The 23,176-nt window shown below is 41.3% G+C and overlaps 1 protein-coding gene across 3 annotated transcripts in view; it reads left to right on the top strand.

Moving 5' to 3' along the window:
* LOC139676943 (glypican-5-like) overlaps positions 1 to 23,176 on the top strand; it is a 346,189-nt gene that overhangs the window by 104,838 nt on the left and 218,175 nt on the right. For 2 of the 3 annotated variants that reach the window (XM_071566405.1, XM_071566407.1), the window contains exons 4-6: positions 7,440 to 7,570; positions 12,166 to 12,225; positions 13,814 to 13,939. In XM_071566405.1, the coding sequence (XP_071422506.1) occupies positions 7,440 to 7,570; positions 12,166 to 12,225; positions 13,814 to 13,939 (317 nt within the window). The remainder of the gene's footprint in view (positions 1 to 7,439; positions 7,571 to 12,165; positions 12,226 to 13,813; positions 13,940 to 23,176) is intronic. The other variant, XM_071566406.1, reaches the window with a different exon arrangement.

Here is a 23,176-nt window from a genome sequence, read left to right as displayed (position 1 = left end):
AGATGTCAGTTTAAGGTAACAGAGCAGTCTTTCTCAGAGATTTAGAGTAAAACTTCTTACTTATGGACTGTTTCCTCCATTTATTCTCCTGAAACTTGGTTATTAGGATGTATCTGCCTGCAGAGAAAAGGAAGAGTTTGAGCTGGAATTGTCAAAGATGTGAGCCTGAGGACACTTCTTTTCCTTGTGGACATTCTGCCCATCCCTTCATGGTTCCCTGCTCTCAAGCACCCTGCAGGGGAATGCCCAGTGTGTAGGAACACACCCACACTGAATACACAGTGGTTTGGAGAAGCATTTCAAGTTGTCTCAGAGCCTTGAGTACAAACAGTTGTAATATATATATTGTTTGCATAATGAGATATCTAAGTAATGTAGGATTTTACAGACACCAAGTCAGTGTAAGTCAGGGAGTAAACAAAAGTGGATCATGTTCTGGTTGCTGTTCCTTCCTTCTGTTGGGTGTCCTGTATAATGCCAGCCACATGAAAACTGCTAAGAAACAAAAATTTGCTTGTATTATATAAAGCCTGCAGATAAAAACACTTCAGTTGAAAGCTGTGTTTAGAGGGGATGTTCCAAAAGGCCTGTTAAGGATGTTTGCCTTTTGTTTGGGCTTGTGCCTAAATACCTGAGTAGTGATGCCCACCTATGAAAGTGTGTTAGAATGAAGCTGAATTACATGGTCAGGAAATTATGTGACTAAGTTATCCATGGATCAGATTTGGATCAAGTTCCTAGTAATTCATTGCAAATTACTATTTGTGTATGTATGAAAAAAGTGTCTGCAGTCAACTTGGCCAGTAACTCACAATGATTCCTGCAATTGTGGTGCAATTATGATTGCAGTAATTATGTAGAGAGGAACAGTGAACTCCAGGTGGGTCAGACTAATGGTCTGTCCCACCTAGTCACCTTTGGCAGTACCAGAAGGAGATGCTGTTCACAGGGAGAAAGAAGCACTCCCTCTGTAGCCTGTTGATTCATTGTCACTGTTGGGCAGCTGAAAGCTATAGCACTGACTGTGCTGGGATGGTGATCCAACTGCCTCTGTTTAGAGAAAGGGTCCTGGAAAGAGATCTTGTCTTTGAGAGCTCTTGGGCACTGTCAGGAAGTCAGGTACACTTCAACAGTGCCAAAGTAGTCTGAGAGAGACAAGGCTCATCTCCAGTGCCTGAGTTGACTGTCTTCTGATCAGGCTGAAAGCAGGCTGAGGAGTGACACGCTCATTTTTTGACTAAGATACTTTGGGAGGTACCTGAACCTAAGAAAAGATGTTCTTTTCCAGAATTGCCTCCTGGTGGTCTGCCTGAGACATGAGTATGATCCCTCCTGCCTGTCAGTGCCTGCTGCTGGAGGCTGCCACGCTCCTCATGGTCAGTGATGGAGCTCTGGCTCAGTGCCCAGCTCAGAATGAGCCTGAGGTGCCCAGCTGGACACTCACCCTGAGACTGGGCCACAGAGAGCCATGGAATGTCCGCACTGGGTCTTGCCAGCCCTTGGTGCTGCCGGTGCTGCCAGCCCTTGGTGCTGCTGGTGCCAACATGGCACTGGAACAGTCTGTGCCAGCAGCTCTGTCTGCAGTCCCTGGTGTGCTCTCTGTGCAGCACTGGCAGGTGGGGAGCCCTGACTGGACAGGAGCATTTCCTTCTAATCAATGTGTTTATATATGTGTGTTTGTAACATCTCTGATCTTTCTCTGCTGCTTTGTCTACTTTGTTATTGAACCTTTGAAGAATAAACTGGGAAGGGTTTTTCTTAGTTACATTTTAAGCTTGCAGTGATAAAAGAGATTCCAGTAATATTTTGATAATTACTTTCCCTTAAGAATGTGTATAAATAATGAACACATAACAGACAATACCATTTTGATATATTGTAATTAATTTGAAAAGTGATTAAAGGGAAATTTGAATAAAATCTTTTAATTGATTTTTCTTCGTATGTTATCGTTAGAGTTACTTAATTTTTCTGAGGGCTTTTAAAGTGGCTCTCTTGGATTGATTCCCAGTGGAATTTTCTTTTTATTCTAGATTATTGTAATTATAAAATTGAGTTTAACCTTTCTACATTGTCAATATCCAAGGACAAATGTAACAAAGGCCTGGAAAGGTTAGTCCTGAATCCTGAGGGAACTGTGGAGAAGGAGGAGAGCTGTCATTTGATGTGTCAGGTGCTGTTTGGTGTTTTGTTTTGGCTTCATAAATTATTTCCGCTTCTCTTTTCAGCTGGGTAAATATATGTACAATTTGAACATAAATGTTTTGTAAAATCCTAAAAAACAGACAAAGTTATTGGCTTGCATTTGTTTAAAAATTCTAGAGGTGGTTCTAAGCTGCGGATAGTTTATGACCAGTGTTTGCAATTCTAAAAGTTACAGAGAGCTGCAAATAATATCATTGTAACTTGTGGTGAAATTTGGTGAGATATAAACTGTGTAGAATTGTTGAAGTGCCTGATACCATGTAAGGAATTTCTTTTACATTTTTCTGGAGATGTTCAACTCTTCTCCCTGTGATCAAACCCTGTGTGTAGGCATTCAGAGGCAGGTTGGTGGCATGCCCAGGACAGGTTATCTAACCCCTCTTTCTTAAGACCCCAAACTCTCATTATTTGCATTTATAATATAGGAGAAGATGGTGTAAAATTTGATTAATTTGAATGGCTCTGCAGAATGTGACCACTCTGTGTTTCCAGTGTTGGTGCCTGAAAGGGATGTCTCTTCTGCCACACACAGTGACTGGAAGATAAAAAACAATATGGAATTCCACATGCTCTAAATTTACTAACATAACACTTACTTTCTGTTTTCAAGAACCAGTTTCAGGACTGTTGGTAGAATCTTTCTACTGATCTACTTTGCTAAACTCATCTTCCTCAGTATATCCAGCAGCCTGGAAACCTGACCTAATTAGTTAAAAGGGAAGAAAGATGAATTGTGGAATAGATGAACAGAATCTTTAATAACACTTTTCATAACAGCATCCAGAAGTACTTTCTGGTCTTGAAATTCCTCAGCTTAGGGCCTTAGAAATAGGAAGAGGAAGCTGATTGCAGCATGTAAATTATTCTATAATTTTATACTTGAAACCTGTCCCTTTTTGACTTGAAGGTTGTGTGAGCTGCCATCCTGTGTGATGGTAACTCTCAGCCCAATGAGTTCTGCTTCTCCCCCCACTCCCCTCTATGTGTGTCTGTCTGTACAAGGGCAGTGAGTCCTGAGTTTGGGGCAGGGTGCTGGGCTGCTGTTCCCCCTCCCTACTCTGCTGTTGATTACTTTTCTGTTTGATGAAGATTGTGAGATGTGCCTGAGAGTAACAGGAGCCCAGTTGCTCCATAAAAATGTCAGGATGATCTGTATCTCAGTCTGTTTGAACGTGTCCATTTTTCAGCATATGCCTCTTGTTTCTTGCTGTTTCCTCAGAATGGGACCTCTTGCTTTTACAGGACTGTTTTATTTCTTGATTCCAAAACTCAACCTAGAAACGTTACTGTAATTCAAACAACTTGATTACAGCCAGATATTTCCAGAGGCAGTAGAAAACATGCAGAGCCTTATTTTTTATGGCTTTAAATTCTGTGGCTGAATTTCTTTGTCAAATCTGATAGAAGGCTTTTCTGTTCCTGAGGAATTTATAGTGCTGCTCTCCCTGGAGGAATCTCTAGTATCTAGTAAGGGTCAACTTCTCTAACTGCCAGTTTTCAGGAGATTTGTAGGAAATTAATTTACATTAAACTATTCCGTAGATTCAAGATGGGAGAGAGGAGAATGCTCCCCTCCTGATGGAAAGCCAACATATTCCTGTAGGAAAACCAAGTAGTACTCCCATAGCTGGTTTATGTATTGCTGAACTCTGCTCCCAGCAAAATGCTGGTAATAGGAAACCTGCAGAAACCTGCAGGAAAATGTGTCAGCAGTTTGATAATAACTCAAAGCCAAATCAGTCACTAGAAAAATCTTGTATTTTAAAATACTAAGCTTCCCAATAAAAAATCAAAAAAAAATTACTGTTTTGAACTAGTGGAAAGGTCTCCTGCTTTAGAAAGATAAGATTCTCCTGGTATCCAGAAGGGCATGACATTTTTCCCCTGTTTGATTACATTTAGTATATTAAATATGACCTCGATGTTTAAGGTTACTCAAGCTGTAAGAGTTCAGAAAGATTTTGAGTAAGAATTTTTCTATTTATTTTGCTAAGCCTCTGTAATAATTGTAAATAGTCATTCTTTCAAATAACAAATAGTAAGAGGTCAAATAATCCATATATATATGACTCTGTATTTCATTACCAAGGAAAGTGCACAGCACAAAAAGTGTAGCTATGGTTAGATATTTCAGAGGAATCATTGGTGTATAAGTAAAAATAGCTTTAATACAAAATAAAATGTATGGAATTATGAAATATGATTGATGCTGCAGAAGATAATGAGGTATGAGGAATACCAGTTTACAGCTGTAGATGTTCACTGTGGGAGACAGACGTGCTTAAATATCAAGAGACAAGAGAGATTACCTCAGTGGTGTTATTGGTAATGAGGAATGATTTTCTGGCAGTTTGGAATTTAAGACTGACAGACTTATTTTTAAGTTTAAAAATCTCAGAAAGGGGCTCGGTCATTCTTTCTGTTGACTCCTGATTATTCCGAGTACGAGAACTTGAATTTAGGGACAGAGCTTTAAAATTCCAGTCACCCTTTCTCGTAGCATTCTTTTTCCTTTGGGTGGTGAGGTTTGATTCATGAGCTCTGAGCTAAAGTGACAGTGCAGTTGTCTGATGCCCTTAGGATGGGAGGGAAACTCTGTGTTCCTGCTGTTGTTCAAACACAGGTAATTTGTAGCAGTAGATTCCAGATGTTGCGGTTCCAGAAAGCACCTTTTTTATGGCATGCCTCATGCTTTCCAATTTACAGAACATTAACTCATTTTTCATGTGTCTTAGCTGAAAGTTTAAGATGGTTTTCTGTACGTGAGTGTTCTCATTTGTGCTGTCTGCTTTGTGACTGCCAAAATTAGCTGATAAAAATTCAACCTTTTCTAGTTTTTGGCAGAAAAAGACACATTTTGGTGAGATGTGAAACTTACTCCACATGAAAAAAAATATATAAACCATTCAGTTTCTGTTGAACTCATTCAAAATCTGAAATGAATGTGCTGAACGGGGTAGCTCAAGGGCCATGGGAGACAATTCCCAGGGAGGGAGTTTAGTCTTTGCATCTCAAGCTGTGGGGTACAGCCACATCCTTGGGCATGAGCTTTCAAACCACTTGTACTCACTGTGGGCTGAAATCCTCCATCCTTGCTGCTCTAAAGAGGTTGGAATGAAGCAAACCTGGTGATCCATGTTAACTCTGAAGAAATAAATGGCTGCAGGAAGGGCTGGGAAGACAAGAGGTGACCAGTGGCCACCCTGGGGCTGCCGGAAGTGCCTACCCCCTGCAGCCCAGGAGGGACCAGCCTGGGCAGCTGAAATGAGAACAGAGGCACTGAAAGGCCTGTGTGGCAATAGAGTGTGAATGTCATTTGCCCTTTTATTTAACAGATTATTTTTATTTAGTAGAACTGGTTAAATTTTTCCACTGAGAAAATGCTGTGGTTGTGTTTGATATGCAGGAAACTGTTATTGCTGCTTAAAAGGAAAACCCTAAAGCATAGGTTTGGCATAATACTGAAACCTGTGCAATTTAAAGAGTCATTTTATTTCTATAGTATCAAAAATACAAATCCAAACAATGTTAGTATTTTCATTTGCATGTTTTAACTGTTGATTCAGAACAAATACGATGACTTAAATATCTTTGCAAATTCTCACAGGAAAACCAAAAAACTTGGGAGTTCTTCATTGCTTATGTGTATGAGAACCACATTGCTTTCCCAAACCACTCTGGTGTTAGTTGGTTAAAACTGTCTTAAATCCATAGTGACAAGTTTTAAGGTGTGTGTAGTTTGAAGCCATGAACTTTACTGATGTGCTGTAATCTAAGATGCGTTTTGCAGAAACCTGTGCTGGGAATTTGGGTCTGTGTGCTGTGCAGGAATGTGGTCCAGCTGTGTTATACCCTCTGTCCAGCACTGAAGGGGTTCAAAAGGTTTTTTTGTTTTATTTTTTTAATTGCACAGAGCGGCTTTTTTTCAGAAGTTTAGAAAGGACTGAAATAGACTTCGATTTCCTAGAGTTATATTTTGAAGCAGTGCTGTGCTAGTCCCTGGGGAGACCAGAATAATATGCATGGTGCTGAGGGAGGCAGGTGGTTCCCACTCTGCCTGCTGGAGATGGGGCAGGATTAATCCAGTATGTTCCCATTCAATTTTTAAGTTCTTCACAGCATATTATCCTGGACCAGGCTGTAACTCACACAGCTGAAGCTGACATGAACTGTCATTCCTGTGCAGCTTCCAACTTTTCACATTCCCTTGGCCTGTTTCTTCAGAGGAAAACACCTTAGCTTCACATAGCAGTAGTTTTCCTGGAGGAAATGGGCTAAGGCAGAGAAAATCCACCTGTTCTTGTGCTGACAAATGCATCATAGTAGTGCAAAGGGACAGAGAAAATTCTTTGGAGTTGTCTGTGGTCTGAAATATTCAGCAGATGGGCAGTTGTGACTCAGTAAGGGTTCTAAAGATTCAGGAAAGTGGCACAGACCATCAAGAATTCATCTCACCATGCTTATAATGGAAAACGGAAGGGATACCAAATCTGTTGTGGTGTGGGATGATGGATTCTGTGTGATTTGTGCCCACAGTAGGATTTTCTTTGTTTTCGTGTTTGCTTGGGGATTTAAGTGTGGGTGAAACCATTACAGATTAGTCATTTGTGGATTAGAAAGGGAAGAGACTTGTCTCACTATTGTCACTTAAAGCTGTTACAGCAAATAAATGTGCTGGGATGCACGAGCAGTTCAGTCCACAGTGCATAAAGGATAAACATAAGCTTGCTTTGTCCTAGACTGTATTATATCCCTGATGAGGGGCTTCAGGAAAGGCAATTAGGCAAACGGCTGAGTGATGTTACATTGTCTGTTCTGATTACAAGCCCCTTCAAACACCTGGTAGGCTCTGCTCTCTATATATGGGGCAGATGTTCCAGCAAAATCTGTGTACCTTCAAACTTCAGGTGTGTTTCTAAATTAAAGCTTGGTTTGCTAACGCTTCCTTCAGTCACTACTTCAGCCTGTGTCCAAGTGTCCTATGTGGAGGTAGCCAGGGACAAATCCATGACTGGTGATCCATGACAAGGATCTTTGCGCTGCTCTGTACTTTGGTTCTTCTTATACACGGGACTAGTTTCCAAGTCCAGAAAGAAAAATCCTTTCTATCCTTTCATTCTCTTACCCAGATAACTTCTCTTTCAATAAACACAAACTGCAAGGAACAAACAGACTCTTGGGCTACTGTAAATCAGTTTCTCCATTCACACCCATCTCCCCTTCCTTGCTTGCAGGTTGATAAAGTGTGTGGGCAGCCCAGACAGCAAGAAGGGAACCTGTCAGTGGGCCATGTGGTGCCTGTGAAGGAAGTGGCCGCGGCGCAGACGTTCGTGATGGCTCACACCAGCCTCAACAACAAGAGAAGGTAACCCTGGGCTGCAGCTGCTTCGAAACAAGCTCTCTGCCCCCCAGTTTGTGCTGTTGGTTCCTTGCACTGTAGTGTTCAAGCCAGAGCCACGCTCAGTCCCCTTGTCCATGTGTACTCTCCAGCCATCGCCATCACTGATAGGCACATGGGTGACTTTGTGGGTTTATATTGTGTGTCTCTCCAAGGAAAGCTTTTCACAGGGCAGACTTGATGTCGTTACTGAACACCAAGGTGTTCATCATTTCCAGAAACTTTCAGTGAAAATTATGGAGGCTTTTCCTCAACAAATTCTGAGGAAACCAATTTCTGCAATTGAGTCTAAATTACTTAAAATACAACTGCCCAGGTCTTTCAGGACTTGAGCTTATGCAGGGACAGAATTGGGAAAGGAGGAAGGAAGGAGAAGGATTCACTGCCCTGACTCCTGGTCGGTCCCTGATTTCACTGGACTGGGGAGGAGTAATGAGATCCCTTGGAATGTCCTTGGTTTGGTACATAACTCAGAAAGAGCTGGAGCATTTGTTAAGGCTTGTTGTGCCCATCTTGACTCCTTCCTTCAGCTGTGTGCCCACTGAGACACTAAACAGCTGAACTGCAGCCACTGGCCCAGGCCAGAGCATCCTGATCTCCTTGTTTTTTCTTTCACTTCACTTCATGTAGCTCCTGAATTGGCTTTCTGTACATTGTGAGTGGGGAGAGAAAGGTGTCTTGGCAATCCCACGAGTAGATGTCAAAGCTAACTGACCATAAAATCACAGTGACCTGTTTCTGGCTCACATCTTGTCCTCTGTAGCAGCAGTATTGAGCTGGAACAACTTGAGGCAAGTGAGTGGAATCCTGCTGGGCCAACACTTCTATCCAAGAACAGTATCTGAGCTGCCCAGGGTGTCTCTGTGTATCTCTGTGTGTTGGATAACTGGATTACAGACAGCAGGATTAAAATTTCCATTGCCTGGATTCTGCATTTTGAGTTGTGAAGATGAGATTTTTATCCATTTCTATTTTAATTCTCATCTTAGCTTGCATGAATGGAACAAACACTGCTTTAAAAGATAAAAGTAATAGCAGCAAGGCAAGTTTTTTAGCGATAGTGATAATTTTATCCCTCTATAATTTAAGACCAAAGCATAACAGTTTGTGCTAGTGCTTGGAGCTAATCAATTTTTGTCACACAAATCAGTGAAAAGAGCATTAAAGAAATTAAATTAATATTTCAGCAGTAAAAATCCAAGTAAGAGTTGTAGTACAATTTATAAAACACTCTTTTAAAAACCCAGAGCCTTAGGCCTTCTTCTGTGCAACTGTTGACTTCACTGGGACTTACACACTACCAGCCAAAAAGGCAGAATTGCCAACCTATCAACAGGTGACCTCCTAAATAGATGCAAATTTGTGCCTTTCGTGGCATGACAGCCATTCTTCCTCACCTGAGGATCTGCTCCTTCCCCTTCCCAACCGCATGGATTTATTTAGATATTGACCTTTTAAAATGTAAGACTTGTAGATGGAAAAGAAAATAAACTAATGCACTGTAAATTAGACAATTTTCCAAAATTGGTCTACACACTGAAAATGAATTTATCAAACAGATCTAAACTAAGGCCATGCTTACATAATTAGCATGAAAAATTGCTGGAATAGTGTTGATAGGTATTGTTGAGAGCTGCACACTGAACATGAATGATGGAACCACGCCATAAAGAGTAAGAAGTGGAAAAATTGAAAATATTCTCCACAACTTCCTATAAAACACATGGCCTGAAGCTTGTGCTTTGCTTCTTGGAAACAATTGTGAAACCATAAATAGAGTGAAAGACACAGCGATTGGCTGCATCTTTGTGCTGTTCATTCTCTATCATTTAATCACATATGATATCAATAAAAAGCAATTTAAGGTAATAAAATATTATAATACATGGGTGAAGTCATTCCTGCAGTGGGTTGTGGAGAATGCACTTAGAGTGACAGCTGATACAAGGGAACCAGATTATGGGAGCAATTACATGAATCTGTTTAGATGCCATTGCTCCTGGTGGGCTTAAGAAATGAGGAGCAGCAGTGGCAGCTCCTGCAGTTCAGGTCCAGGGTCACACAGGTCTGTTGGTTCATGTAGTAAACATCCTTCCAAATGATCCTTAATTCAAGGGGAATATGGAACATCACTCCAGCCTCTTAAAATAAAGAAAGAAAGGGAATCAGCCAGCACTCTCCAAATAAACAGAAAAGTTGTGGCTCATGCCTTTAATGTGTCGAAACCACCCTGAACTCACAGAGAAGGACTCGACTGGTTGGCTCATCTGTGGGAGAAACCAGTCACGTGGCCTCTCATGTCTGCTCTAGAACCTGCTCAGAGTTCCCCTAAAACCCCAGTGCCAGACAGCTTATACCTGCCAAGGATGTTTGCTCCAAAGGTATTTTTTGCCAGGCCACTTAGAAAATCATGCTCCTTTTCCAAAGAGTTGAGAACCCCTGGTTTCAGCAGAGCCAGGGCTGCTCGTGCAGCTGAGAAGTGGGATTGTTAAATGGGGTCTCTTGGCCTGGCCTCCTTCTGTGAGGGGTGTTGTTTGGTGTCAAGCCAGTGCTCCTCACCCCATGCTGTTCCACACAGCGAGGTCCTGCATTGTCCCCAGGGGCACAGACCAACTGGATCCTCTTTTGCAGTGTTTGAACCCTTTTCTTCTACTCTTACTCTCATGGGTTCCTGGGAGATTTCCCATCTTTCCTTATTTTACCCTGCATTCCATTCCTGCATATTTTTTGTTATGCATCACTAAGTGTCAGGGACAATAGTGAAAGAAGCTGAAACTTGAATAAATGTTCCATGGTCTTGTCGGAAACCTTTTCCTCTGATTAACCTGGAAAGCATCAAATTGATTGTAATTATTTTTTTTGCATTACACAATCGTATTGGGGGATTAACTGAAACTGGCAGCATTGCTGCTGTAGTCATTTTTTTCAGTGTGGAGGTTACTATGAGATGTAATAGAGATGACAAGAAAATTGAAACCAGATGATGGTACAGAGAATGCAACTGGCATGCACAGAATCTCAGTAAATTGGAATGTTATAGCTGAGTTCAGCACAAAGAACTATTCTAGTCGGGGTCCACTCTCCCAGCAAAGTTGAGTACCTGCCTTTTAGCATCTCTGCTCCATGAAGCATTTCAAACCACTAAACACAGACTGGTTCCAGAGCTGCATTTAAAATGTGTTACATTTAACAAAGAACTGATGTTTATTAGGTCCCTAGTTAGAGGAAGCAAGCTTTGAAATTACATTTTACTGCAGTTTCTTTGCTTTGCTGTGAGTTTACAGATCTTTTATGCATCTTAAAATAAACAATTTAGGAATTTCTTTGGGAATGTTTGAAGTCAATGGTATCTGTTTTATTTAAAATTAATTATTGAGTCAGATATAAAATGTCAATAATAAAGTGCTAGTACAAAACAGGTTGTTAATGTCAGATAGAAATGAATAACTGGCCAAGGCAGAGGTTCCAGCTGGTCCAGATTTTCAGATTTTCCAAGTTCTTACTCTGTTTATTGAGTGGCTGTGCTGGAATTGCTGCCTCAGTGGTGGCAGGTGCCACTCACCTGGTGCCCAGTGCAGGTCCCTCCTCTCCTGTGACCACCCCTGCCATGAGCTCCCAGAAAGTGCAGTGACAAAGGTACATCATCTGGGTGTCCTCTGCCTGCTGAAGGTGGTTGTTCTCTCCAGTGAGAGTGGACTGGGCTGGCTGTACAATCAGTTTGCAGGCACTCGTGGCTCCAGCTTTTGCCATTGTGTTATACAGGAGAGTACAGGTGTGAAAGCAGACTGGGCTAACAAAATTTTAAGTGGAAAATTGCATCATGATGGTAATGCTGGATGTAATGTCTAATGTTCATTAAGGGACTTCAGGGTATCGATGCCACAAAGTGCAGTTACACCAAGTAATTACCAGGGTTATTTTCACAGTTCTTCATCCAGTATAACCTTAAAGCCTCTATCTCCTGTTTTGCAAAGTTGGGTGGTTTTTAATGCACAATCTGACCAGAAGAGAACAGCAAACAATATCTGTATTTACACTGTTTATTACTAGGCAGTAAATTGCTCATTGTACCAGAACATGAGTGCTTTTTGTTCATATCCCCTTCCCATGGTTCTCGTTCTAAACTGTTTGCCATTGTTTTCTTGTACAGCTTCATGTATTTACAGTTTTTCCATTTGGTATCAGTTACAGTTAATTTAAGTACCACAGAGTTTATTTTCAGCTTTCTGCTGTGTGCTCTGTATTTGTAATTGTGCTCTTATTTGAAAATGATTGGGACAAACAATCTTGGTTGCTTTTTTTTGTTTGCTTTTTTTTTTCCTCCTCCCAATATTGCATTGACATTTTTGATGGCATCTATACTTTGGAAAAATCTCACAATCGTTTTTCTCCTGATTTGTTTTCTTTTATTATCCTATGCATGTGCTTGATGACTTTTCTTTCAAATAATTTTTACTTTTCTCTTTTGTTTCTCATTTCTTTTCCTCATTTGCCTGAATTCCTGCTTCTCCCCTACTCCCCAACTCTCCTGATTGATGCTTACTCTCCCCGGCCTATTCCAGTTCTCTGCCTCTGAAAGCTTCAAAGAATGACAAATCAAGAAGTTTGAAAAAAATCTCTCGGTAAGAATGAAAACAAGGTGACATGCTTTGTTGTCTCTACAGTTAGCTCATCTCCAGCTGTAGTCTAGGACTTGGCATACTTTTGATTGCTGCTTTTATGCTGTGGGGTGCTGGGAAACTGTGCTGCATTGAGTTTTACACTGATGAAAAGTAAATATTTTCACTCAGTAAGGCTAAGAATTGAACACAGAATTCTGTATTTGCTAAGATGCTGCTTTGAAATGTCAGAGCCTCACTCTGCTGAGAATGCAAAGGAGCTTAAACCTCTTGAGGTGAGCTGAGTAAGACAAGCTTTAGACTATTAAAAGGTGCTGATTTCCTCCTTCAAAGAAAACTCTAATTTAGAACCCGTAGAATTTTGAGGATCTGTGTTGCCTTTCAGAACTGATGCTCTCAGGCTGTTCTGTCTGGCTGGGCCTGGCTTTACTGTATAAATACTCAGAGCTCGTATTTTTAAGTTGGTACTCAAGAGTAGAAATGCTGATTTCCTCATCATAAGCTTTTTTCTTTGCTTAAAATGACAGCTTTCCTTCTCTGTTAAGGTGATTTTATTAGTACTACCATGTGGAGATTAATTTCTGTAGAGCAAGATTTCATCACACAAGATAAATGGGATGGTTGAGCAGTTGAGAAAGAAAGTGTAGTTTTGGGGAGAGATGACCACTGCCTAAACCCTGTGGGGATAGATATTCAGCAGTGGACTTTGCTATTGGTTATAGCACTTGTTGCTCCTAAAGGAATGCTAAATCCTGACTGGTTTAGTGCCAAGCTCCATCCAGCCACATCCCCTCTTCAGTGCAGGTTCCCCTTACAGCCTGCCAGGCTGAAACTTTGGAAACCAGGAGAAGCCCAGGGCTGCTGAGGGAGTTCTGAGACACACACATAGCTCTGTGGTAGCTCAGTTTGTGTCCTGCATCTTGTTCTCAACATCTTTAACATCTTATACCAAACAGGTGCTTCTAAAGCAGTGGAGGAGGGTAATTTCTTGTTCTGAAATACTCTCAATTGAGATACGTTAGTACAATGTGTGTGGATCAACACTGGATTAAATAAGATTGGATGATACACAGGAATAGAAATGCACTAGAAATAGAAATCTGTAGGTACAGAAAATTCAAAGGTGAGCAATTCAGATCTATATGGACCTTGTGAGAACTGAAGCAGCTACCAGCTAAGAATAAACAAGGCCACAGCTGCTGCTGAGTGGTAGGGAGGAAATCACTCCCTAGGAGTTCTCACAGAATGCTGGAGATTCACCTGGGACCAACTGGGATGTTTCATCAAAACACTGGACTTGTGAGATATGGATTATAACCAGTTAGAATTTGTAGTCTGATGGTGTGAAGTTCAATTGAGCCAATAGAACGTAGCCTTAACTCTATATAAACTGTGTGCAGAGTGGAAAAAAGGGTCTTTCACTATAAACCTCAAAGGCTTGTTGGGTGAAGTCCTTTTCCTCCAGATTAATATTGTTTACTTTAGAAATCAATGCAGATTGCTTAATTTCTCAAGCCTGTGGAGGGTTTAGTTGCCAGGGGCTCATGTGCTGTTTGCTGTTGTGTTGGTAAACGTGTTCTCTGCGTTACAGAGAGTTCATCAACTACATGAAGCGCTCCCGGACCTTCTACGCCTCTGTGGCAGAACGGCTGTGTGATGGAGACCTGGTGATGAGGGACAGCTCAACCTGCTGGAACGGGGAGGATGTCGTGGAAAGGTAAAGCTGCAAGTTAAACTTTGCTGGAATGGTGAAAAAAGGGACTTGCCATCCTTCTGGTGGCTCAGCAGCAGTGTTCTGGTTTGTCAGCTCATTTTTTTCCCATCTGTTTCTTATGAGGGTCTTTCCTGTCACCCTTTGGACTCTAAATTGGAATATGCACTTGTTGCTTCCATGAGCTAAACTTCTTGCTGTCATTTCTTTTACTGTGGAGAACATGAGGCAACATTACCCTGAGGAGGAAACAAGATGTTTTAGACACAACTGTATCTTTACCGTCATTGTCAAAGTATCTATCAGCTTTTGCAGCGAGAGCAGGCTGGAATTGTGCCAGTGAATAAACTCCAAAAACTTCTTTTTGTCAGAACAGAGACTTCCCATGGCAGTGTGGTGGCTTTCATGATGTTTCTTTTTGAAGTGTGTTTTGTGGTCGGTAGCAGTTAGAAAAGATGCAGTTCTAGCAGTCTGTTTTCTTACTTTAAAACAACTTTTGTGATTGTACATTGTTTTGTAGGAACTTACAGAATAATTCCAACATGGAACACAGAGAGATGGTGCAATTATTGTCTGTCCCATTAAAGGGAGTTCAGCCTCCCAGACAGTTCTGCTTAGTTTTCTCATGTGTAAATAACTTCAACTTAATTACATCTGAGGTGTTTGAAGATAAATGCATGTCTAACACATCCAAAGACTACGTTAAAGTCTAATATTTTTGTGTATATTGCCATTACAAATTAATGGTAGAGCATATGTTTGAAAATTTTGGCAGCAATGCAGCATTCTAAATATTGTTGTGATTGTAATACTGATTCAAGTTTTTACTGTAAAAGTAATGGAGAGGAAACAGGAAGAATAACAGTATTTCCATTTCAGAATCCCTTTTGCTGGTGACATGTTGCTGGATCCACAGTTAACTTTTAGAACAAACAGCTTGTTGGTCAAAAGAAAAACAAGAAAAGCCAAGCAAACAAAATTTAACAAACATTCTCTGTATCAACTCAGTGAACAAAAAGTTAATAATGTTATATTTAATTTTCATCTTCCTTTAAAAGAATAAAAAGCAACCCCAAAACACTTAAATTGCTGATATATGTTTTAGAAAGGCATGAAGGGGAAATCTGTTGTTATTGTCCTTTGCCAATCTATCACTTTCTGAGAGCTGGAGACACATGGAAAATTTTCAGGTTTGAAAGGGACAGGAATCTGGGAAAAGTAGCAGGGAAAAGACTAACAGGATTCCTCATATTTTGAAATAAAAAGGAAAAACCATGTTAAAAAACCCAAAAACTCAAAAAACCCAAGCAGTATGCCCTCAAAGATAACAGGAAAAAATCCAACCCCACCACCAAACTCTAAAGACATATTTGTAGTTAGTGTATTAAATGGGCAAAATGGAAAACACAATGTTAAATTCATGTGTTTAATCTGACAGAAATACATAAAATACCATATAATAATAATATATAAGTATTATAAATTTATCTACTTTCTTCCAGTATTAATTGCCTTAAGAAGAGGAGGCTTTCTGGGCAGCCTGCCCTTCCAGCAATGCTCCACAGCAGCACAGACAGGGCTCCTGCTGCTGGCACACTTTGCTCCTTCCATCATCTGTTTTATGGGCTGGACTTGTCACAGTTCTCCCCATATGAGACATAAACCTGTCCTGGTGATGCCTGAAGATGCATTTCTCTTTGCTCTTCCTCCTTTCCCAGGACACCAGAGCATTAAATACCAGCAGTGGTAAACAGCTCTGAACTCAAAATAGAGCCTTAGTATTAACTGTGTGTCAGAAAATAGATCACCCCAATTACTCTGGAGTGTCTCCTGTGAGCCTGAGTTGAAGGTTGCTCTGGTTGTGGAGCTGCCAAAAGCTGCAGGTCCTGTTGCCTCCACACTTCTTGCATTTCATAATGCTGTTTGAAAGCTGAGCAGTATTTATGCTGGGTGCTAATTGGCACACAAGCTCTTTAGGAAAAACAAACTTGACCTTCAGAAACAATCTGACACTCAAATGCAACCTGGAGCAATGTAAAATTTTCCCTCAGAAATGAGGCCTGTGCTTTCAATTAGGAGAGAGGGTACCTGAGGTCTGTCAGGTCTGATAAACAGGGTTGGCATTGGGCCTTTTTATTCTATTACAGGTCTTTGGATTGGGGTTTATAATGTTTAAATCATTGCACAAAAAGCTTGAGCTGCCAGTTAAATGCACCATAAAAAGAGTCAGGTTTCTACTGGTTTGAGAATATTCTGCTGGCTTACTCTTGAGATGAACAGGGAAACATGGCTTTGCTGGGAATGCTCTTGTGTCAGTGCAAGACAGCACCCAAGGACTTTCCCTAAAGCTCGTCTTGAGATTTTCGGTTTTGCATAAAACATGGATTTCCCTTTAGAACTCCTTTTCAATGAAGTTTGGTTTTTTGTGAAGTACTGGGTGGAGCAGAGTAGCCTTCTCAGAGACTGCTCTTTCTGCTGCTACAAAAGGCAGAAGGAGATGTGGTTTCACTGGCGGCTTTTGGAGTGTGCTAACAAATGGGCAATCCTGATTTGGAAACAGCACTTTGAGGGATCAGTGGGTTGTTAATACTATGTTAAAGTTAGATAATCATTCAGTCTTTGCATCTCTGCCTGCCTCCTTGTTCCTTGTAGTTTCTATTTCAAGAGAAATGAAATAAGTAAACAACAAACAGACCAGCAGTGTACAGAAGAGTTATGAGTGTAGCCATGGTGGCCAGCTCTGGGCACTGCCCACACTCTCCCACTCCTTGGCCGTGGCTGTGCCATTCATTCTCATGAAGGGGCTGATGGAGACTGTCACCTGCAGTGCCACTGCTTGGGCTTTGGGGCTGGAGTGTGGAAGTTGCTTGGGATGTTTGGTGACCTCCACATTGGAGGTGTCAGTGGAGCCTCCTCTGCATGTCTGGGCTTTACCCTGAGGCACAGGTGATGGTGCAGCGTTTGCACCCCCTGAGCTCTGCCAGAAGGTGCATTCTCAAGGCAGCTGCAGAAGACTTGTTCTCCAGTTATTGTCACATAAAAGGACATATGCCTTTGGCATGGCCATTCAGGACTCCTGGCACAAGCAGTGTGTCAGCATCTCAGGATGTTTGAAGGTTGAGGGGGTCTGCCTGTGGCTTGTGCTGCAGTGCAACTTGCTGGGTGTGGGGACTTCTCCACAGAGGAACAGACACTAAAATCTCCTGTGTTGCTCCTACAGGAAGTGTTGTCATTTTATGAATTGAAATTTAGAGGCTGACAGATGCTACTGAGGACCCTGAGAGTGCTGCTGCCTTTTCAAATATTTTTCCTTTTAAGCACTGAGCACTTGAAATTACTTTGATACATTCTAGAATTCACACCATTGCTATTGTGATGTTACAGTAAACAAAAACCAGCTTGAGTCTTAGAGGAGCAAAATATAAGCTGGTAATGTAGAAGAAAATTAAATGACTGGATTTGTTATGACCAGTGGTGGATGCTTGGGATCACTGTAATAAAACCCTTTTTGTTCAGGTGCTGAAACGTATTTTTAGGCTGTGTCTGCAGTGCACAGTAGGCATGGATCTTCAGAGCAAGGGATGGTGCTGATATCCCAATGCCCACACTCCCTGTGCTTGTTACCTGGGAGAAGGGACTGACCCTCACCTTGCCACAAACTTCTGTCAGGTCATTCTAGAGAGTGATAAGGTCTCCCCTGCGCCTCCTTTTCTTGAGGCTAAACAATCCCAGCTGTCTCAGCTACTCATCATAATGCTTGTGCTCTGGGGACTGCACAGGGCTGGCATCCTTGAGATGCATCCTTAGTTTCACCAAAACAGAACCTGGTTCTGGGATGGCCCTGCAGTATAAACTGGAATGTGAGAAATGGTCTCACTTTTAATTGAAAAGTATGAACCTGATCAGAGCTAACGTGATAATGTAACACACCCTGTGGTCACTGGGATACCTGCATTTGAAATTGGGGGTCTAAGACTTTAACTGCTTCAAATAATAAGTACCTAAAGGCTGTAATTTGCATGGATATAAAGAAGGTTGTTGAAAAATTGCACCAGTGCCAATTTCGGTAGTGCAGTGCCTCGACAGTGAGGTGGGGAAGTGCTTCACAGCTCCCAGGTTGGCTGAGGAATTCTGAGCCAGTCTCTTGTGCTGGGTGTGTGACAGCAGTGAGATCCCAGCAGGTCCTGGTGTGGCTGCAGATCAGAACCCCAGGACAGGCTCTTGCTGCTGTCTCTGCCATTTACAAAAAGCCTCAGCCTTCTTAGAACTGCGTCTACCCTCGGGTTGACTATGAAAAGCAAAACTTTCAAAAGTCTGGCAAATTCTTCCTTGGAAGAAGCAAATCTGAGTTATGGCCATGATGTGCAGCAACTTTAGACAACTTTTCTAAGCAAAGGGTCGTGACACTTTTAGATCAGTGAGACATTTTACAAGTTGGAGTTGCACTGTAAATGTGTGGTTTGCTTTAGGAGTTACTGCTGCTCCTGTGGAATGGGTTGAGAGTTTCTACAGGATTAGGAGGGTAAAGAAAAGCATGTTTCTTTTTTATTTTTATTTTTTTTAGCGATAGGATTGCCATTTGCTTCAGAGATTTTTCTTTTTCCAGGCTTCTTTTCACATCACTTGATTATTTTTTGCACCTAAGGCCAGAGTAAGAGAAGGAGTCAAGCCAATAGTTGCAGAAGTACTTTTGAAAAGTTGGCAGAGTCCTTCTGAAAATTTGGGAGTTACAAATGCATGAAATGAAGAGTAGAGTTACCAAGTGGCATGTGTTGACCTTGAAGTGCCCTGACAAATCTAGAACAATTCTGCATCTCATTGTATTTTTAGCTGTCTGAAGTCAAACATCAGTCTGAGTAGCCACCCCAGGTTGTGATGGGATGGATCTCTGGTGCAGCAGAGCCCCTGCAGTGGTTCTGGGCTGCTGATCCCTCTGTGTGAAATGGCTTAGTGAGGGCAAAAAGAAATAGTAGATTGTGTCAAGAAGAAATGAATGTTGCTGGATTTTTTTTTATTTGCCTCAGTCATGAAAATATTTTGAAAATAAGTGAAATGCTGCCTTAAATCCTGATGATTATTCAGCATTTTGTCATGTTCTGACTAGATATAATTCAGAAATATTTTTGAGGTAATATTTCTCAGGCCACTCTTTTCTCCTTGAAAATAAAAGAGTATGTTCCTGAAAAAAGAGAATTAGGAAATCCATGTCTTAAAGACCAAAGACTTGCTTCAGACCAAAATAACTATTGTGTTAATTGGGGTTGGACTGGATGATATCCAGATGTCCCTTCCAACCCTAACAATTCTGTATCTGTGTTTAAATGGGATATCTGTTAAGCCTGCACTACTCCACTAAAGTTTAAGGTTGTTTCTAATGCTTTCTATCCACCCCAGAAAGAGCAAAATAGTGGCAATTTTAGATCATAAATTAAAGGACAAATAAACCTGAAAAGCTTATTCCCCTTCCAGTCTTTTCAGGTGCTTAGTACAACTACATTTTGGACACTGAGCCACCTGTTTTTGTGATCCTCATAGTCTGATTTCTCAGAATACTGTTGGGAAAATCCATCTTCTGGGTTTGAATTTTTTGCCTTTAGGCAAGACAAGGAGGAACTGAAATATTGTTACAAGTGTGATGGAGCTGTGTGGTGGTGCCTGAAGCCTTGGCTGCTCTGCAGCCCAGTTTCACCATCTGAGGTATTCCCATTTTTAAAATTGAAAACCAAAAAGGAATTCTCTCCCTATTGCTGAAAATCTGCAGCTTTAGGAGAAACTATGAAATTATCACCATATGCAAAATATTTTCAAATATGGAGAACTGGAAAAGAAGAGGGGGAGAATTTTTCTGCCTGTTTTTAGGGTGGTTCTTTCCTTGTTTGTAGCAAGTAAAGCATTTTTTGACACTTCCCTGGTTGGTCTCATCAAATCCCTGTGAACTGCTGTAATTATTTTTTAGTCTTAACTAAATATTTGTTCATATATGTAGTATCTATAAGCAGGAATTAAAGTAGCATTTCAAATAACAGCTTTAAGTGTGCTTTAAGCTGCTGTAGTGTTTGTTGTTTCTCATCTGCTGGGCTTAGTGATTGTTGAGCTATAACCATTTCTAACTTGGATCCTACATGGAAATGTTGGCTCAGAATATCAAACTTAGCTTTATTTGGAGGGAGAAAAGAAAAACCTTGGTGAAAATCACTTTAGGGAGTTTTGTGTTTGTGGCCTCTCAGTTTCCAGAGGATTCTGAAATCCTGAGTGTCCAAGTGAAATGTCTTTTTGTTAATGCCAGTGAGCTTGATCTGAAATATTCTTAATGGTGGGGGAAGTTGAGGAACTGTGCTGGTCAGACACAGCTTTGCATGGCAAGGTACAGATCCCATCATCATTTCAGATGGACCTTTTTCAGTGTGTGTGTGTGAGTGTTTTAACTGGAGTGGGTTTCTGTGAACATGGCAGACCTTGCAGTTGGTATTGTGGGAAAGTCTTCATGCTGATTTCTCCAAGTCTGCCATGGTTTGGCAGTGCTGTGAGGAGTTAAAAGGTCCATGCTCCCATCACTGGAGTGTACAGGTTTCACCCTGATTTGGTGGTGGGGAGGAGAGGAGATTTTACAGCAGCTGTTTTTCCAGACTTTCTCAGGAAACTTCCAGGTTTTTAGGGTTAAAAACCTGAGTAGAGAAATGGTTTTTAAACCAGGTTAATAGGAACAGAAGAGAAAGGATGATTTGTAACACCCAGTAGGAACTCACACATTACTTTTCCTTCCTTCTTTCCTTCTGTCCTTAGCTTGTTTTTCTTGTAATTTTGCACTAAGTGGAGAGATTAGGGGACACCTGTCCACAGGCTTGAACAGAGCATGTCCTGGGCTGTTGGGCTCTCAGGGCTTGTGCAAGCTGCCCGAGGAAGGAAGTGTCAGATCTCAGGGACTTCCTTTCCTCAAAGTGTTTTGCTTAAGAGACTTTCAGTTTTTATGACTGTAGCACTTTCATTGTCCCCCTTCTCATTTCCTTAGGATTTAGCAAGCAGCCATCTGGATATGGAAAAGAGAGAGAATCATTTAGCCTGAGCAGGCTTAAAAAGTGTTTCACTTCTGTTTTTCTTGTCTATCCTGAGATATACTCATTACTATAAGTTGCAAATTGCTATATATGTTTGTTTTCTGGATTTTGCAGTTTGTAGGGTGTTTTCTACAACTTGTGTTTTTGTTGGCGTTGGTTTGGGGGGTTTTGTGTTTTTCCTTTACTTGGTAGTTTTTTGTTTTAAATCCTGTAGAATGAACCAAATACACGCTGTCAGAAGTGACCATTTAAGACATAAATTTACCTGAGTTTACCCTGATTAATGATGTAGAGCTTTGACAGGCTTTGAATTGCAGATTTTATCCTTCTCTCAGGGAATGCTAAAGTTCATTGCCATGCAAGCATGTAAATGTTAATAAGGCTGCTAATTACCTCCTGCATTGGCCCCTTCCCTGCTTGTGAAGGCAAATCAATTAACAGCAGCAAAGGACAGAGCTGGGTCCTTCTCTCCCAGTTCCCTTTTCTCAAATGGGAAAATAAATCCTGTGGGTTTGGTCTCTCAAAATAAGACATTTTGCAGAAGATGGAAGGGTTTCATATAGAAACTTTACCTGTGTGTTACAAACATACATACTTGTCTGTTCTACAGAATATACCCATGAGTTTGGTCAGATTCAGGTGGGGCAGTGCCACAGAGTATGAAGGAAAGAGGAGTTGTAGGGAAATCAGTCAGGTGGGGTTGGTGGGGAGTTTGGGGAGAGAATCTGTGTGTGAGGAGGGCAGGAAATGAGAGTAGCACTGAGTCCAGAGATGCTGGGAAAAAAAGAGCTGAGTGTGCTGAGCTCACTGGAGAAGGCTTTGTGGAGATACCCTGGTCTGGAGCTCCTGGATTGGGCAGCAAAGGCTGATCTCTGCCACAAAGAGGCTTTACTCACTGCTGTGCAATACTCTACAGTGCTGCTTGACTGGTGGGAGGGAAGTTTGTGGGACTAGAGCTTGGGGGTTGGTTGTAAAGAAGGATGGAAGAGCCAGGAGGTTTCATGTGCTGATTCTACTCTGCCCTGCTTTATGTGGGGACATTTTCAAATGCCAGTGTAACACCTGAAGCTCTTGAAGGCCACGCTGCCAGCAAACTAACAAGCACCAGTGCTCTGCAGACTCTTCTGATAGTTGAGAGATGCACTGAGACCTGCAGCAACCTGCATTGTTCTGTTTTTATGAGCTGAGAGACTTCCCTGATGATGGAAAGAAGCAATTATATTTTAAACACAGAGTATGATGCACATAATGAGATGAGAACTGTTCTTACCCCCATTACTAACCTGTAGTACTTAGACAAAAATGTGTGGTGTGAGTAGTTCCACCACAAAGAACTGTGCTAGATTTTAGAAGGTGCTCTATTTAACTAGGAAAACATGGCAATATAAGGAAATTGATGCATCAATAGGGATATACTATTTAACCTTCTAGTTTCTAATAGGAATAAATGCAGTTTTAGTTCAGTTTTAGAGAGGATTTCTTAGAAGAAATGTCAGGCAGCTTTCAGTTATGAAAAGTAGATTTGGTCCAAATGAATAATATATTGTGAAAGTGCAGCTGTTTGATTGCATTTCACCAGTACTATCAAACAAAGAATTGCTTGGTATTGGATGCTCTGTGTGTACATGACCCATATGAAGTGATTTGTTTTGAAAAGGAAACACACAAATTCAACCAAACAACTCTGTGCAGTCTGCCAGAGTTATTAAATGCCAGCTAATAATGCCTAGATGGCTTTTCTCCTGCAGGTTCACAGAGGCCAGAACAGTAAGCTGATACTAATTGAGGAAATTACTATGGAGTTCCAGAAAGGATGTCACTAAAATACCTCCTGGGAGCTTATGGGAATATGCAGATGTACAAAGGAATGTCTTCTGTGGTGATTTGAGATTAGTGCCACATAGGATCCTGTGGCTACCTTACCCTTCTGTTTCTCTGTGAAAAAAACAGGAGCTGTTTCATCTTCAGTGCCATGAGAGAGGGGAAGGGACTCATGTTTTAGTGCCATTAAGTAGTTAGCAGAGAGCTCCTTGGCCCTGTTTGTTTGCTGACAGTCTCACTCTGGGAGCTGAAACAGAGTGGTGAAAAATGGAACTGGGATATGTGCTCCCTACCTGTGAAACTGTTCCTAACGAGCTCAGTGCTTTGAAGATTCCTGAGCACGTGGATGGCAGGAAGGGGTGAGTGT

The sequence above is a fragment of the Pithys albifrons genome, chromosome 11 (genome assembly GCF_047495875.1).
Source record: "Pithys albifrons albifrons isolate INPA30051 chromosome 11, PitAlb_v1, whole genome shotgun sequence".
NCBI lineage: Eukaryota > Metazoa > Chordata > Aves > Passeriformes > Thamnophilidae > Pithys > Pithys albifrons.
The sequence above is the reverse complement of the archived record's forward strand: the minus strand, read 5'-3'. Positions and strand labels throughout refer to the sequence as shown.